The following is a 16,491-nucleotide window of genomic DNA, read 5'->3' as shown; positions in this document are numbered from 1 at the left end:
TGTGAGCAGCGCAGGGAGATTCTCCCATTCCTGCTCACACCTGGCAGGGCCGGCGCCCTGGGGCCACATCTGCCCCATATGAGCAGGCCAGGGAGATTCTCTCTGGCCTGCTCTCACCTGGCAGGGATGGTGCCCCTTGGTCACTCCTGCCCCATGCAAGTGGGGCAGGGAGATTCTCCCTGGGCTGCTCGCACCCAGCAGGGCCGGCACCCCGGGGCCGCAGCTGCCCCGGGTGAGCGGGCCAGGGAGATTCTCCCCTTCCCACTCACACCTGGCAGGGCTGGCACGGCTGGTTCGCATCTGCCTTGTGCAGGCGGACCAGGGAGATTCTCCCTGGCCCACTTGCACCCAGCAGGGCCAGCGCGGTACAGCTGCATCTGCCCTGTGTGAGCAGGCCAGGGAGATTCTTCCTGGTCTGCTCGCACCTGGCAGGGCTGGCACCATGGGGCTGCATCTGCCCTGTGCGAATGGGGCAGGGAGTTTCTCCCCGGCCTGCTTGCACCCGGCAGGGCCGGTGCTTCAGGGCTGCTTCTGCCTGGTGTGAATGGGGCAGGGAGATTCTTCTGTTCCCACGCACCTGGCAGGGCCGGCGCCCTGGGGCCACATCTGCCCCATGAGAGCGGGCCAGAGAGATTCTCCCTATCCCTCTTGCACCAGGCAGAAGAAGCCCTGTGGCGCCGGTTCTCTTGGTGTTAAGAGGCGTGGGGAGATTCTCCCCATCCCTCTCGCACCAGGAGAGGGGCAGCTGGCATTCAGCTGCTTGTCGGGGAAGCCCCCGACAAGCAGCTGATTCAGGGGTTTAAATGCCCCTTTCCGTGCCTCTGAGCAGCGGCACAGGAACCAGCATTTAAACTCCTCTTTGATTCCCAGTTTCCAGGGCAACAGCAGGAGTTCAGACAATCCCTGCCTGAGTTGCCATGGGAATTGATTGCAGGTGCCAGACTGTCTGGCTTGATGAACAGCAACACAGCAACAAATGAGGCTTCCAATGACCACCTGTTCATATGGAATGGGGCCTCATGAACAGCCTGTTCACAAACAGCCGAACAGGCTCTTCGTGGGCTTTTTTGCGTTCGTAATGATGTTCATGCCCATGTCTAAATGTGACTAGTTGCTGAGAATAATGTGCTATAAAATGTGTATCATTTTTAACACAATTGGTAACCTGCTCTAGGAGAGGCAGCATAAATTCATGTTTAGGTAACACATAAACTTGTGATGTGTGTTATCCACTGAAGAATCTAGATAGGTCTCGATTTGGTTTCGTTTTCCCGGCCATGTCGGACGCTCCTCTCCGCAGGTCCGGGAGGAAGCACCCGAGCAGCCTGACCGGGCGGTTGACCTGCAAGGGTTAACCCCCAGGACTACCAGTGAGGGGGTCAGGGTCCGGAGCGCTGCGGGAAGAGCCCCCTGAAGTCGATGCAGGGGGTAAATTGCCCATCTGCTCCTACGGAGGCCGGCAGACTTGCGCAGCACATCGCGTGCTGCCGGGCCATGGAGAACGGCAATAAGCAAATTTAAGGTGAAAACCTGTAAGTAAGCGAATCTCTTCTGTTATTTCAAGCGTATGCGAAGGATTGGTGGGAGTTGAAGCTAAGAAGGTTCGGATATCTTCCCCTTCGTTGAGTTTTGGAACTTAGTTGGCAGACTCCCCCCCCCCCTAAGATGGCGACGAAAAAGCAGAGCCCTGCTGTGGGCAAATCTGTTTCGGCTGCTTTGCAGGGGAAAGGAGAGTCTCTTGAAGAGGTGGTTAAATGGTCGGTCGTTGAAGCTATGAAGCCTTTTGTTGATAAGCTAAATGAAATCGGTCAAAGGGTTGGCTCAGTTGAGAACGAAGTGAAAACCATTAAAGACGTAGCGTCTGGGGCAGAGCAGTCTGCTCGGGAAAACGCAGTACTCATGAAAGCAACAAACAAAGAAGTAAAGCTTTTGGAGAATCAATTGATAGGGCTACAAGTGGATTGTGCTCAGACGGTATTGCGCCTTCAGAATGTGAAGGAGGAGGAAAGTGAAAACTTAAAGGATTTGGTGTCGGAACTTTTGGCGTCATCCGCAAAGGCAACTAAAGAAGAGTTAAAAAGCGATATTCTGGAAGTCTGTCGGACATCTTCAAAATATGCAACGAAGCGTCAGCTGCCTTGCGAGATTATTATTGATGTTTCATCTAAGAAGACTTGGGACACCATCTTATATAATCCTTCTTCCTCTGGCAGTTCTTTCCAAAGCAAAATTATAATCCAAAAGTTCTGATTAGGGATCACAAAGGATACTAATGACCTGAGAGTGGGAGCCTAAAGAAAAAATTCATGGGATGAATGTAATTGGTGAATGGGTGTACACAAAATTAAGCTTGGCAAACAAACAAGGTCAGACAAATTAAGGAAAGGGAGGAGAAATCTAAGAAGGGGCAGGAGAAGAACAGGAGAGAAAAAGTATTGGTAAGCAGAAAGTGACGGGTGAGTGGCTTTATGTAAACAGCGAAAAGTAAAAGCAAGATCAAATTGGTTATTTGGGAATAGCAAAGCAGTATAGTTTCTACCATCAAGACAGTACATCAGGGAGTGATGGCTAGCAAGGATGAGTACCAACTAGATTATTTCTTATGTAACAGAATCTGTTAAAAGTGGATGTGCAGAGCAGTTCTGTTCATCAGTAAAACTGTACCTATTTCATAAGGCAGCATGCTACAGAAAGCTAAGCCAATCAAGGCACATGCTATGGTCAAAGCTGGAAAACACTAAAATTGGTGCACAGGCGGATAGTGCACTGGACCTAGGGTTGCCATCTCCAGGTTGGGAAATTCCTGGAGATTTCAGTGCTGGAGCTTGGAGACGGAAGGATTTGGGGAGACCTCAGCAGGGTATAATGCCATAAATTCTACCCTCCAAAACAGCCATTTTCTACAAGGGAACTGATCTCTATCACCTGAAGATAAGTTGTAATTCTAGGAGATCTGCAGCCATTACCTGGAGGCTGGCAAACCTAGCAGGATCTGAAGTGACAAACACAGCAAATTTTGATCACAAAACTGCAAACCATTAATGGGTCAAACCCACAATCCAATTAAGTTAAAGCATTTGGTTTTAATACTGTTTAAGTTCTGTTGACTACAAGAGACTAGCATTGGTTTAAGCAAAATATTCCAGTTAAGATGTGTTATAGATCAGGTGACTCCATGCATGGGCCGGACGAATGCAAAGGATGCTACAGAATGCAATAGATCACTTCTGCGTATGGCATGGAGCTAGGTTTGTCAGGTCCCTTGAGTCCCCCGGAGAAAGCATGGGAGCCTGGCACTTACCCTGTTGAGGCTTCAGCGTCTTTCCTCTCGGGCACAGGCTCCCAGCATGCATGATGACGTCTTCCAGGAAGTGACTTCATCACACAGGTCAAAGGGCGGCCTGGGAGCGCTTCCATGCTCACCAAAGGACTGAATCGCTCAGCTGCAGGCCTGATTCGGCACAGAGGTGCGCCATGGCAGGGCATGGGGGTGCGGCGTATTGCCAGGGAGGCGCCCTGGGGGTCGCACCCCCCCACTGGCCAGGTAAATGGGGGTGGGAGGAGGAGGTGGGAGCAGGGGATCCCCCGCCTGGGCAAGCCTACATGGAGCAAACTTTTGGTTACCCTAAGTTAGGGTTGCCAGGTCCCCGTACCCTCCCAGCGGGATGGGGAGGGCCTATTATTCACCAGCAGGAGGTTCTTTTGTGTATGCAAAGCACATGTGCACTCCTAGCACCAACGCAACAACATCACTTCCAGGACAGATGTTATTGCGCCATCCACAGCTGGAACAATGGCTTCATTTCCAAAAGTGATGTCGTCATGCCAGCTGTGAGCACACATGCTGATCAAATGCCCGGGGTGCCTTCCATTGGCAGTCAATCGCCGGGCAGCTTGCAACCCAGCAACCAGCAGGCAAGGGGTTGCTCACCACTGGAGGCGTCCTGGGATCCCTACCAAAGCACTTAATTTATCAACTGACTATTAAATATTTCTTTATAATTCATGGAAGTTTATACTTGATATATGTCATCATTTATTTTCTAAGCTAAGATTCCAGGAAGATGCTAAACAGGAGTCTTAGAGCCAAAACACACGAGAAGAAATACCTAGATTCAGCACGTGTCTCTTACCTCAAGGTTTGCCGGGATCTGTAGGCATCTGTAGCATTTACAGAGCAGCAGCAGGAAGGGAAATACAGGCACCTGTATTTCCCTTCCCCTTCCTGCTGCTCTGTAAATGCTAAACTTTAAGCTGCCAAGACACCTACACTTCCCAACAAACTTTGAGGTAAGAGAACAAGTTTAGCATTTACAGAGCAGCAGGAAGGAGAAGGGAAATACAGGCGCCTGTATTTCCCTTCCTGCTGCTGCTCTGTAAATGCTAAACTTTAAGCTTCCAGGACGCCTACAGATCCCGGCAAACCTTGAGGTAAGAGAACACGTGCTGAATCTAGGTATTTCTTCTCGTGTGTTTTGGTTCTGAGACTGAAGCGTATATGGAGACCATATTGTCTCAAGGAACTCCTACAGCTTCATAGGAAAATTATTCATGCCTAATTAGAATTTGACCAAAAGATTAGAAATGTAAATATTTTAATCTATGATTGATTCTTCTATGTCAAACCATCACTATTTAACACACCCAGCCAAATGCAGTTTGTTGAACCTTTTAGTTGTGGGCTCTGAGTCCTCAGAGGATGAAGACCTCAGGGAGGATGACAGGGGAGAGAGTATTCCAAGCCCCTCCAGAGTCAGCCGCTTGGAAGACCAGCAGGGAGGGGAACAGCAGGAACCCTTGCCGGAGCAGGCTGAGGAATCCAGGGCAGACTCAGAGACAGAGGCTGTTCCCCTACCTGCACCAGCAGTTGAGACTAGGGCAACATCCCCACCAAGCTCCCCTGAGCCTGAAAGGCAGCGTAGGGTGCGGCAGCATCTTGCTGCACGGGAAAGGAGATGAAGTGCAAGGCTTCAGGCACTCAAACAGCGGCATAGTGACTTTGAGTCTTAGCAGGATGCAGCACTGCCCTGGAGGTGATTGCTCTTAAGCTGGGACGCCCTTCCCCTCATTGTAGACGCACCTACGCACAGACCTGCCCGGTTCTACTGCGACCCAGCTCTGCTCTGACTGCTCTCTTGGCTCTGACCTTTGAATTCGGCTCCCTGGATTACGCTCCCTGCTTGCTCCCCGGTCGGCTTGGTTGTACTCCGGACTCTTAGAGAAGCTTGAGGCAGACTCCCCGCCTGCATTCCAGCACACTTTTGCTGTCTGCCCAAGATTACAAAAATAAGTCAAAGACAGAATTATGAAGCACTTTAGATTATGCACAGTGTTATTTATTAATGTTTTCCACTTAAGTGAAAGTGGGGTGTACTGTTGCTTTACTCATAAAGCACTGTTAATCCAATGGAGTCCTCTTTCATAGCTCATGACAGGAAAGATCCCTTTCTTCTCTGAATCTGGGGATATTCTCTTTGCAGCTGTTGGAAGCAATTGATATATTGACTGAGTTTGGCTCACTATCCCTGGTGTATCTGAGTTATGAGGAACTGTCAACAACTAACAGGTCACTGTCAGTGGGTATTTTACTTGTTTTATTCAAACATCAGAATTCTGTAATGTGGAAATAGTGACTAGTGACTCAGAGAGAAACATCATTTATAATTCACCAACGCAATAAAATTCTACCAAGGTAGGAAAGCTCAAATAGTGGACTTACTTTTTCATAATTATGCCAGATAAAAATAAAAATGCAGAATCATTTATTATATGATACCTATTTAGAAAGTACTGAAGGTAAATAATATTTTAATAATTGACTTACTGGACCACAAGTACAAGCTTTTAAAGCAAAATCAATTACCATCTGCAGCTGTATTGCATCTTTGAGCAAAACTCTAACCTCACATGTATTTCCTGATATTAAAGATACTTTTACCATTACTTTTTAAACTAAGGGTAAACAGTATCAAGCTTGGCTTTCAATTCAGGGTAGCTGAGTAGAGGTTCTAGTGCTATATATGAATTATGTGAAAACTGTTGCTTAAAGAGGACTTTGGGAGACACTACTATCCAAGATTTCAGAGTTTATTCCTTCTTTTCAAGGTCTTCAATGTGTTGTCAGAAACTAGCAGGCTGTTTCTCAAAGTAACTCTCCCCAACCTTCTTATTTCTAAAATTTAAAGCATTAAATAACAAGTTCTTTCTTTCTTGTACTGTTCTCTCTTGTTCTATGGGAAATACTGAAGGGGGCATCAGCAAGGCTTGATAAATATATTTTGAATTATCATGGGAAAAGGACAAGAATTTGTCTTGTATGCTTTCTCGTGGGAAAGAAAACGATCTTCTTCAAATACGAAGTTGCCTGCTCGTTTTTATCAGCTGGAGAGACTCTGCTCTTTAACTCATTGCCACTGAAGGTTTGGAAGGTTGGGTACAGGACCTTGGCTGTTTTCACATGTCCTTATTTTAGCACTTTTTGTGCTATGAGGCTGTTAGTTGCAGTCTCGCTATCATGACGCACAGTTCACATTGCCTTGAGTTGTGCAGCTGCGTATGTTTCCAGCAGTTCACATGCCGCAGAAAACTGCTATTCTGGGTGGTGGATAAGCTCATGTCACAGCTGATGAAAGCACCTTCCTGCCCATTTTGCCTTTTTTTTTTTAAAAAAGGAACCCAGATTTGTGCTATATCACTGTTTCTATATGCAAGACTGAACCTCCCCTCCCCAACGGTAGCCTGTGATAGGCTGTATTTTTTGCCTGCCAATTTATTTTAAAAGACATTGGTGGGGAGAACCTTGGGAGTCAGTGATTTCAAAATGGTGCACGCATGCTCAACAAACCACTGCCAGCTGTTGTGTTCCTGCTCAAAACTCAGTTTGCATTATAGTGACAGCGATTGAGCTGCCACTACAAATATTTTTAAAAATCCAACCGTCTAGGGGGTGTTCCGTTATTTGCAAAGCGTAACTTTAACATTAAACATTTAATGTCCTTGGTTTTTAAAAGCTGCTGTTAGTACGGTCAGTTCCCTTTAGATGAGTACGGTCAGTTCCTTTTAGAATAGTGCAACACAGGTGTCCTTTTAAAATAACATTTAGGCCTAATTGTCACCAGGAGTCCACAGAGGCTTGCAGGAGTCCTGGTCATGGTCAGGAAAATCTCTTCCTAGGGAGCAGAAACCAAGAAAAGAGGAGGGGTTGAGTGGGCGGTCTCTGGAGAGGCATTTCCAAGCATTCTCATGCATGCAAAAAGAGCAATAAAAACTCATTGCATAGCAAAATAAATGGGAAATCTGCGTTCCCTGAGAAAGTACAATGATGACAGAGGATGATGGGTTTTTCACAGGTGGATTATGAGGATATATGTACAGCTGTGAGTATAGCGGAACAACTGCAATACTGTGGTGCTAAAATAAGGATGTGTGAAAATGGCTCTTCTCAGTGGCAGCTCCAAGACACTGGACTTTTGTCTGGAGATACATCTAGTTCCTTTCCTTCAAACTTTCAGAAACCTTTTTTTTTTTAAAAAAACCCCTCTTTTTGGTCATCTGGGCTCATCTGATAATGGTGGCACTTTATTTTTTTATTTTGATCTTATTCTGTTTGCTAATACTGGATGATGGTTTGTCACTGAAGCAGTATGTTTCTCTTGGTGTTTGGCTTGGCTTGTATCTTTTGCAATTTATGCTTTATTGTATTTTATTGTTATGCTATTGTTGTTAAAATATCTTATGGAAAGCCACCTTAGTAGGGTTTTCCCCCCTTGAAAGGCAGGATACAGGGTTGGATCATGTCTAAATTTCATCCATGGAAGCAGAACTTCCCCTTAACCTGGCAGCCTGAATGGCCCTCCCAAAATTTTGCTCCCAGGAGCAGCATGAAGGGGAGCTGAAGGGCTGCCACAGCAGAGTGACAATAAATGAAAATCACTTCTTCCCTTATGTGAGTAGAATAGATCTTTTCCATGGGATTCTGCTAGGCTTGCCAACTTCCAGCTGGAGCTTGGAGCTCTCCCAGAATTATAACTGCTCTCCAGGCTACTGATGGGAAAACTGTTTAGTCCCCTTAGGACCTGAGGAGTAGATTCAAGAGAAGACTTCCACTTCAAATTTTGGAAACAACCTTGTGGTCCTTATTGTGATCTGGATCACAGAGAGAATTTGCTTTCAGGTTCTGAAAGCAAATTATCTACCCTTCATAGCTACAGACTTGACTTTTATATTCAAATGTGCACAGGTAGATCAAAGGCAAAATCTCTGTCACTGATGTTTGATTTGTAGTCACCTTTCTTTTACCTGGCAAGTACACTGAATAATTTCCACAATTTTGTTTTTCTATTTGACCTTTGTCTTGCCTGTGTCACGTGCCTATATTTGCCAATATGAACCTCTCTTATGGCAAGCTTAAACAATCCTTGTGGTTTTTGTGGGGGGCTACATCCTTCGGTTGTGGTTAGTCATGTAACGATTATATAACAATGTGAGTTACATTTGCTGAAGGAAAAACATTTTCCATGAGCTCTGTGGTTATGCAGAGTTTACAGGTTTTTGCTGAAAGCTAATATGATGTTACTTTGGTTCATCTTTTCACCTTCACTACAGAGATCAGTTCCCCTGGGGGAAAAAGGCAGCTTTGGAGGGCAGACTCCTATGTCATCATGTCCCCACTGAGCTCCCTTTCCCCCAAAAACTCCATCCTCCAGGCACTGCCCTCAAATTTCCAGGAATTTTCCAAGCTAGAGTTGGCACCCCTAGATCCAGATCATTAATGATATAATAAATAAATCCTACTCTGGATATCCGTTTGAAAGAGGGTCTTGAAATATCTTTTTAGTAAAAAAGAGAAGAGCTGGGTGCAAAGCTCTATATTCTGGTCCATCAGACACTGCACTTAAGCTCCCAGGTTCTGTCTCATGCATATTATAGTCTGAACTATTGGAGATCTGGGACATAAATCTCAGGGTTTCATTTGGTTCTAGGCAGAATTGCTAACTCTAGGTTGGGAAGGGAGGAGGGAGGAGGAGTCTAGGACCATATCATTGAGTCACTGTTGCAGAGTGGTGGTTCTGTTTTGCTTCCACTTCCCTCTTCCTGCACAGAAAGGCAATAGGGGACAGGGGACAGTTACAGGAGATGGTTTAAGCATGTACAAACTGGCAGTGCATGATGGGATACCATTCCTGCATCTTGGAGGAGTACAGAAGAAACCCATGCCATCATGGACACAGGATCAAGAGCAGTTTAGCTGCGTTGGGAAGTGTGCAGGAAAGCAATGGGAAGACACATGTAAGTCCATTCGCGTGTCGTTCACATGGCATTTGTATCATGTATTTCAGCTCTCAGAAGTGACAGTGGGTGGCTGTAAGAACCATCAGAAAGTATGGTAATTCCAGAGCTACCCACTGCCACTTTTGGGTTATACATAGAAAGGATGTACCAGCTTGGAGGACACTGGCATTTTTGCTTTATTTTTCTCCTGCTCCCACCCAGAGTGGTGGCAGGCAATGCAGGTAATCAGCAGGAATCCTCTTGCAATAGCAGGAGACCTGGGAACTCTATCTATGGAGTGGTACAAATAATAATGATGAAACTAGTTTCTTGGAGTATGTGCAATGTCCCTTAATGACAAAAACAACAACTCATCACATCATGAATTAGTGGGCAAGACTTGAGTCAGGTGGTAGGACTTCAAGGCAGACAATATTTGGAAACTCTTTTTTAAAAATCAGCCATTCAAGTATACTCATGATGCCAACAGTCTACAGAACAAGCAATGGATCTGATTAATTTAACTTTTTCGTGAAAATGTAAACAGAAAGAAGATAAAAAACACGATATTGCTAATTTTCTCTAGCTGTTTTGTTATCCAATCAGCTTTTAAGTTCTAGGACTGCAGGACAGTTTAAGTTCCATCCTACATTATGTTTGAAAATCAGAAAAGTAGCAGTAATCACAATTTCCTTCCCCAAAACAATACTATCTTGAGGGTCTCAACATTTTATGATCAAAATGTGGCATGATTTAACGTTAAAATTCCCAACATTTTACAAGGAAATGAAGAGTTGTATTTCTCCTTTTTCTTGAACAAGCAAATTCACTGACATTATGGACTTTTTCACACATTACTTACTCTTACTGTTATTAAAATAATGTAATAATATTAATGGTTTCTTAATTAATTAAAGCAACAACAATCTATTTTTAGAGAGCATACATTTAATACTTGCCATTACTTCTCTAGCTTGCAGAGTTTGAAATTATTTGCTGTGAAGGAACTGCTTTGCAATATACCTACATTATGATAATTCAACTCTTTGGTCTAGAATGATTATTGGGAATGGTTATTGGGAAAGACGATATGATCCTGCCTATGTGCAAATAAGTGAACTACATGAGAAGAGATTATTTATAGCTCTATGCACCTATCAGCAATCCTTTGGAAAGTTACCCCAGTCTAAGTCCACTTGTTTCAGTACCTTTAGACAGGAGTAACTCTGTATAGGAATGCACTGTTAGGTAATGGCTCACAGATTACATGTTCCATTTGGCTGATTCTGCTTCTGAGGGCAAAGCTACAAGTGATGATGAATGACACTTGAATGGCAAGTGTATTTCTCCCTGTTCACTTGTGCTCCACTCAATTCACTTGCCGTTCAAGTGTCATTTGTCACTTGTAGCTTGGCCCTGAGATACTATGGTGAATGGGTCCTCTACATGGTTACAGATGGCATTGTCCCACAATCCCACCATGAACATGGCAATCACTGCAGCAATATTGGTATACATAATGTAGGGACTCCCCCTCCAACCTTTTGTGCCCACAAGCCAGGTAGAGTTGCCAGAACCCTATACCCTCCTGGAAGTGATGTCATTGCTCCAGTGGCAGGCATGCTCTTGTGCTTCACATGGGGCCAATTCAGCCCTTTCAGAGGTAAAATTGGTCCCTATGAAGCATGGTAGTACGCCTACCACCAGTGTAATGACATCACTTGAGGAAATAATGTTGAACGCTGCCAGGAGTGCACCTACTGCATGCTTTCCCTGGAGGTTTTTTGCCTCCTGGGCCCATTCCCTGTGCCTTTTCCCTCTGCTGGCCAGGTGAGAGGTGGTAGGGGGCAGAGACTGGGAGCAAGGGATCACTCATCCCAACTGAGGGAATAGAATCCCTACAGCCAAATGAGCAGGGCGGGTGATGATGGCAGGGGATGACAAGCCTAGTTCCTAGAGATTTGGAGGGTGGAGACTAGGGAGGGTGTTGCAATTCCAGGAGATCTCCAGGCCCTGTCTGAAGGTTGGCAACCATAATATTGACTGAAGCAAAAAACATTGTGCAGCTTTGCTGTACAGCAATTATTTCACTCGAAGCCATTATTTTACTTCACAGATAGGGTCATTACCCTTGTGAAAAAAAAGGTAGGTCAACTATATATGGACGACAGAGTCGGAATCAGTAAGCTGGCCAAGTTATAGAAATCTTTTGATTTAGTCTCGTTCTACAGGGATTCAGTCTGTCAGCTCAATGACATACCCCATCTACTCCAGACTAATCTCTCAAATCTTGAGTGCACAGCTGGTTAATAACATTCTACTGTAGGATTCTGGGTCAGCAAAAGCAGTAATTTTAATTCTGTTTGTATAGATAGAGCAACCATAGACAGGATAATACACTATCCTACTGTATAAAAGGCAAGCTGTATTGGTGACGACTTTTTATTCTCACACAGGTGCATTGTTGATGACTCTTGCCTCGAGGCCACTGCAAAGTGCCTGCTTGCTGCCAGTAGGGGGACCAGTGAATCAACAGCCTGAACACTCTTCCTGGTGGCAAGCGGGTGGTTTGCAGTGGCCTGGAGGCCAGAGCAGGAGAGTGCTGAGGGGAGGCTCAGGGAGGAGTGCTTCGGCCATCGATTCGGCAGGTCCCCTTCCAGTGGCAAGCGGGTGCTTCACAGTGGCCTTGAGGCCAGAGTGGGAGAGTGCTGAGAGGAGGCACGGGGAAGATTGCTTAGGCTGCAATCCTGAAGGCAGTTTCCTCAGAGTAAGCTCTGTTGTCCCTAGACCACAGCATGACAAGTCACTTCCCAATTACAACAAAATCTTTACAAAAAACACTGGCCATCGTCACACAGCCCCTTATTTCGTCAGTTTTGCGCTAGAAATCGTTTCCTCTGTTATCGTTATCAGAATGGATTTTCCCATCTTTTGGTGACTGCTTGCGCTTCCAGTCGGTCACATTAACAGGAAAAAGCACAATTTGATGGGCAGTCAAAGTGCCTCCGGAAATGGGGCCAGAAAATCCTCCCCCTCTTAAAAATCCCCCCCGCATAGTTGCGCTATATTGCACTTCTGTTATACCAATGTTGTGCTGGGCCAACATTGATATATATAGATAAAGGGGGCGGGAAGATGGGCAGTGAAGCAGAGAATCCATGGCATTGGCTACCTGGCACTAAAATTTTAGAGGAAATGTCAGTGTACTCAATCGATGTAAATTGCTTCAGTTGTTCTTGCATGGCAGAAGATCGCAATAGCGCTATAAGGCTTACCTTAAAAAAAAATACTTTGAGGCTTAATTGTGGGTTGCACTGGGGCTTGTGGGAGTGTGGGGCGGTAGAATCAGCATTAGGAGGGACAGATGATCCGGGAAGTGAGCGCTTTAGCATTGCAAAGTGTTCAATCCAGGGCATTTACAAGGAAGCGGATGAGAACAACATAAAGAGTCACAAAGCATGATTTGGGGAGAATGGCGAAATCACAACAGAACTGGAATAAGGTGAGCATTCAGTTGGAGATGGTGCTAGTTTGGCGCTAAATTTATGGCTGTGTGACGACACAGAAATCTTTCACCACTGATTTTTATGTTTCATGTAAAATTTTAAAAATGACTGTTTTCTAGATCCTGTTGTCTTTTTTCACACAACGGGCTTTGTTGCTAGTGAAGTATAATTCATTGCTTCTAAATAATAAACTAGGAATTAGATGCAAGAACATTATTGCATAGTTAAACTGGGATAGTACTGGAGCTTGAGAACTCATTCAGTAATGTTTAAATAGTAAATGAATAAGTACATTCAAAGAATAGGCCTTGAAAGTATGTATTTGAACCAGGATGAAGGAAGGAAGGAAGGAAACATCAGTTGCACTCCATAACACATTTGCATCAGGATTATCTCATTAAAGCCTATAGAACTTCTCTTTGGTAGATGGTAGTGAAGTATATAACTTAAGAATGGCTTTGGACATTATATCTTTGGTTTGAGCAGTGGGGTCAACTTGTGCACTAACTTGTGCTTTGGTTTTTTAGTGAAATTACTCAATTAAGAGCTTATGAATTATTCTGCCTTCTCATCCTGCCTCTCACATCTGAGGCCCCTTTTCCGGATGTTACAGTGGGGGAGACAACAACAAAATTGAGTTATGCATCCTTCATATGGTGTAATGTCATACACTATATCCATATAATGCAATGATTATTTTTTGTTGATTTCCAAACATAAAACCATCAAAAACATATTAAAACTTGATACAAGTCATGTAGCTACTGAATGAATCCAATCTGCATACTTTGCATATTTAATTTTTAAGTGTGCCTCAATATGGCAGCCTATGTACAAATACAAAAGGAATTCCATGTCCTTTGCCAACAAATGAATTCACACAGAGGAGACAGAAGCCAGAAGTCAGAGAGAGAGAGAGAGTGCACATGCGCAATTTTTTAAAAAACCTACATAGCCTTGTCTAGATAGTTCCTTATAACACTTTGTCAATGGGTTTCCCAGCTATTTGGGAGAGGTACCTGGTCAAGTCACAAGTTCTTTCTCTGTTAAAGTTTCAGACAAAACACAATGTCAGCCTTATACTAAGCTCACTCATACTAATACTGAGAAATTTTGTGATTAATCACAGTGATAAAATTGGAGCTTAAATAGACAATTTACAAAAAGTACATCTGCTCACATGCCATTTCTCAACAACAACAAAAACAAGTCAGAACAAACCAAACCAAATAGTTGTATGCAGTTCTATACGGTTATGCAATGACTTCCCCATATTTTGTTATGTGGCCACAATAGTTCACAGTGCACCGAAGTCTACATCTAAGGATTCTGCATGTTAGGGGGCAGCTTAATGTACAGCCGAGGCCCCATGAAGTGCATGGAACTCTGTACAAGAATTCTGGATTGAGGGAAATCCAAAAGACAGCATATAACTATGAAACCAGCAATCTTTATAATAAACATTTTCCTTTTATTTTTTCATGACATACAAGCAACAGGAACTCATACTCTAGATATTTTTGTTTTATCTTTCTGTCCTACCTTTGCAGCCACAGAGGAGTTGGGTTTCTCCAGCAGGTCCCAGAGTTTTTTCCTTTTCTCTGGGCAGCAGGTGTTATCAAACTCCTCCCCTTCTCTTTCTCTCATAGTTTCTGCTTCTCGCCTTAATTCTTCATTCATTTGTTCTTTCTTCTGATGGTATCTTGCCTGGCAACAAGATTCTAAATATATTTCATCAATCCCCCAGTAATCTAGCTCCTGGCCAAAAGAAAGGGCACACATTTCCTCCATCATGTGTAGCTTCCCTGTCCTGTAGAAATTCAAAATGGAAGTGAAAGCACCAGGGTGTCGATCAAAGAAATATTCATTGTCATTGAGCTCATAGTCATCACATACTTCTAGTAAAGATTCATGAGTATTGCAATCTCTGAGCTTCCCTAATCGTGTCCGTGGAAGTCTATCTAAAGTCCTCCATAGAACTTCATGGTTGAGTCCACCCACATTGATTTTGACTCTCCTTGAACATGCTTTACTCCTGATTATGTCCACTGGTTCTGGAGGCAGGGACTGGGTTGACCTAGAAGACTTTCTGTTTATCCCTGGAGGAGCCTTTTCAGCCATCCTGAAAAGGATGCAGCAACAAAGCCAGAATTTTTAGGAGAATAAGAAGTCAGGTTGGGTCCTCTTCAGAGAGTTTCCTCCATTTCTGAAGCTGAAAGATAGAAGAATCCACTGTTCAGAATAATGTAAGATGCTACAATAAAATTGGTTAATCTTAAAGGTGCTACTGGACTCTTTTTGATTTTGCTACTACAGACTAACACGGCTAACTCCTCTCAGTCTCTTACAGTAAATGCAAAATGTTTCAACTAGAGATGGGCACGAAACAAAATACAAACCAAAATTCATGACGAACCGGGCTAGTTTGTGGTTTGCAAACCAGTGGTTCGACAGAGCCCATTTCTGACAAACCGAAATGAAGTTTAGGATGGTTCATTTGGTTTGTTTTTTGATTTTTCACTGCAAAAGAGCCTGGTGATGATCAGCCTGGTGCTGATCAATCAGGTTCCTAGGCAACAGGGGATGGACTTCCTGCAGACCTTCTGCTGACCCGGAAGTGGCCTTCTGCTGGCCCGGAAGTGACCTTCTGCAGACCCAGAAGTGGCAATTTGCTGTGTGACATTTTCACGACTCAAACAAACCGGAGCAGGTTCGTGAAAGTTCGTGGTTCATGAAATGCTACAAACCACGAACCGCATGGTTTGTTTTTTCCAGTTCATGCCCATCTCTAGTTTCAACAGTATGAAATCTTCATTTAAGTTTTTTATCCATTCTATTTATATCCTGCCTTTCTTCTATCACAGAATTTAAGGCAGTGTATATGGGGTTCCCAAGAAGTATTCCATCCAGTACTGGCCAGCTGCATACGTATTTAGCTTCTGTAAGGATGCTGCACCATTTGCCTTCTTCAAAACTTTGCAGCTTTGTTCATGGATGTTACATTTATTGTATGTTAGTCTTTTGATGCTATACTATCCCCAGTTATGAACAATGTTTTTTTAAAAAAATAAACACAAAAACACTCGGTTTCATAGTTCAGGGAATGCTGCTGGTGGCCACATTTTAGTTAGACTAGTGAGTTAATGAGGCCATGTGAGGTGCTCATTTGACTAGAACATTTATCTCTGGGATGATATCATATAAATTCTTCATAGATAAATAAATTATTGCAGAAACAACATCTACAGTAACCAGCATCTCAAAGGTTGAGAGTGTATTACAAACACCTTCATAATTCCTAAATTTGTTAAGTACAGATACCAGCTTTAGAAGCTCACACCTATTTGCCTTTCACCTCTCTCATCTCTATTTTTTGCTTATCTTTAACTGGACATTCAGAGCATTCTAGAGAGTGATCAGAATGTTCTACCCTTAATAAGCTGTTGGTGGGTCTTTTTTAAATTTGCAAAGTAATTTTTTCCCTGAATACCTGACAAATCCCTTCAATGTGCAGGAATCCCTTCCTTGTATATGTGTGTCTCCATTTGCAATAGGCACTCAACTGTGAACTTTACTATTAGAGGGAATGATTTAATAATAATGTTTCTGTTCCTTTGATAAGCCTTTTCTGCTTCATTGTGTGAAGAAACAAATTCCATCCCTCTGAGGCACTCTCATGGACTGCCCTCAATTAATCAATAATAACTGCAAGGAA

General features: G+C 43.8%; 1 protein-coding gene across 1 annotated transcript in view; it reads right to left on the bottom strand.

Annotated features, from left to right (window-relative positions):
* The window catches only part of KCNB2 (potassium voltage-gated channel subfamily B member 2), a 215,464-nt gene extending 200,567 nt beyond the window's left edge, over positions 1-14,897 (bottom strand). Inside the window, exon 1 of the mRNA XM_054985337.1 lies at positions 14,319-14,897. Within this exon, the coding sequence (XP_054841312.1) occupies positions 14,319-14,897 (579 nt within the window). The remainder of the gene's footprint in view (positions 1-14,318) is intronic.
* Between the last annotated feature and the right edge of the window lie 1,594 nt (positions 14,898-16,491).

The sequence above is a fragment of the Eublepharis macularius genome, chromosome 7 (genome assembly GCF_028583425.1).
Source record: "Eublepharis macularius isolate TG4126 chromosome 7, MPM_Emac_v1.0, whole genome shotgun sequence".
NCBI classification, from domain to species: domain Eukaryota; kingdom Metazoa; phylum Chordata; class Lepidosauria; order Squamata; family Eublepharidae; genus Eublepharis; species Eublepharis macularius.
The sequence above is the reverse complement of the archived record's forward strand: the minus strand, read 5'-3'. Positions and strand labels throughout refer to the sequence as shown.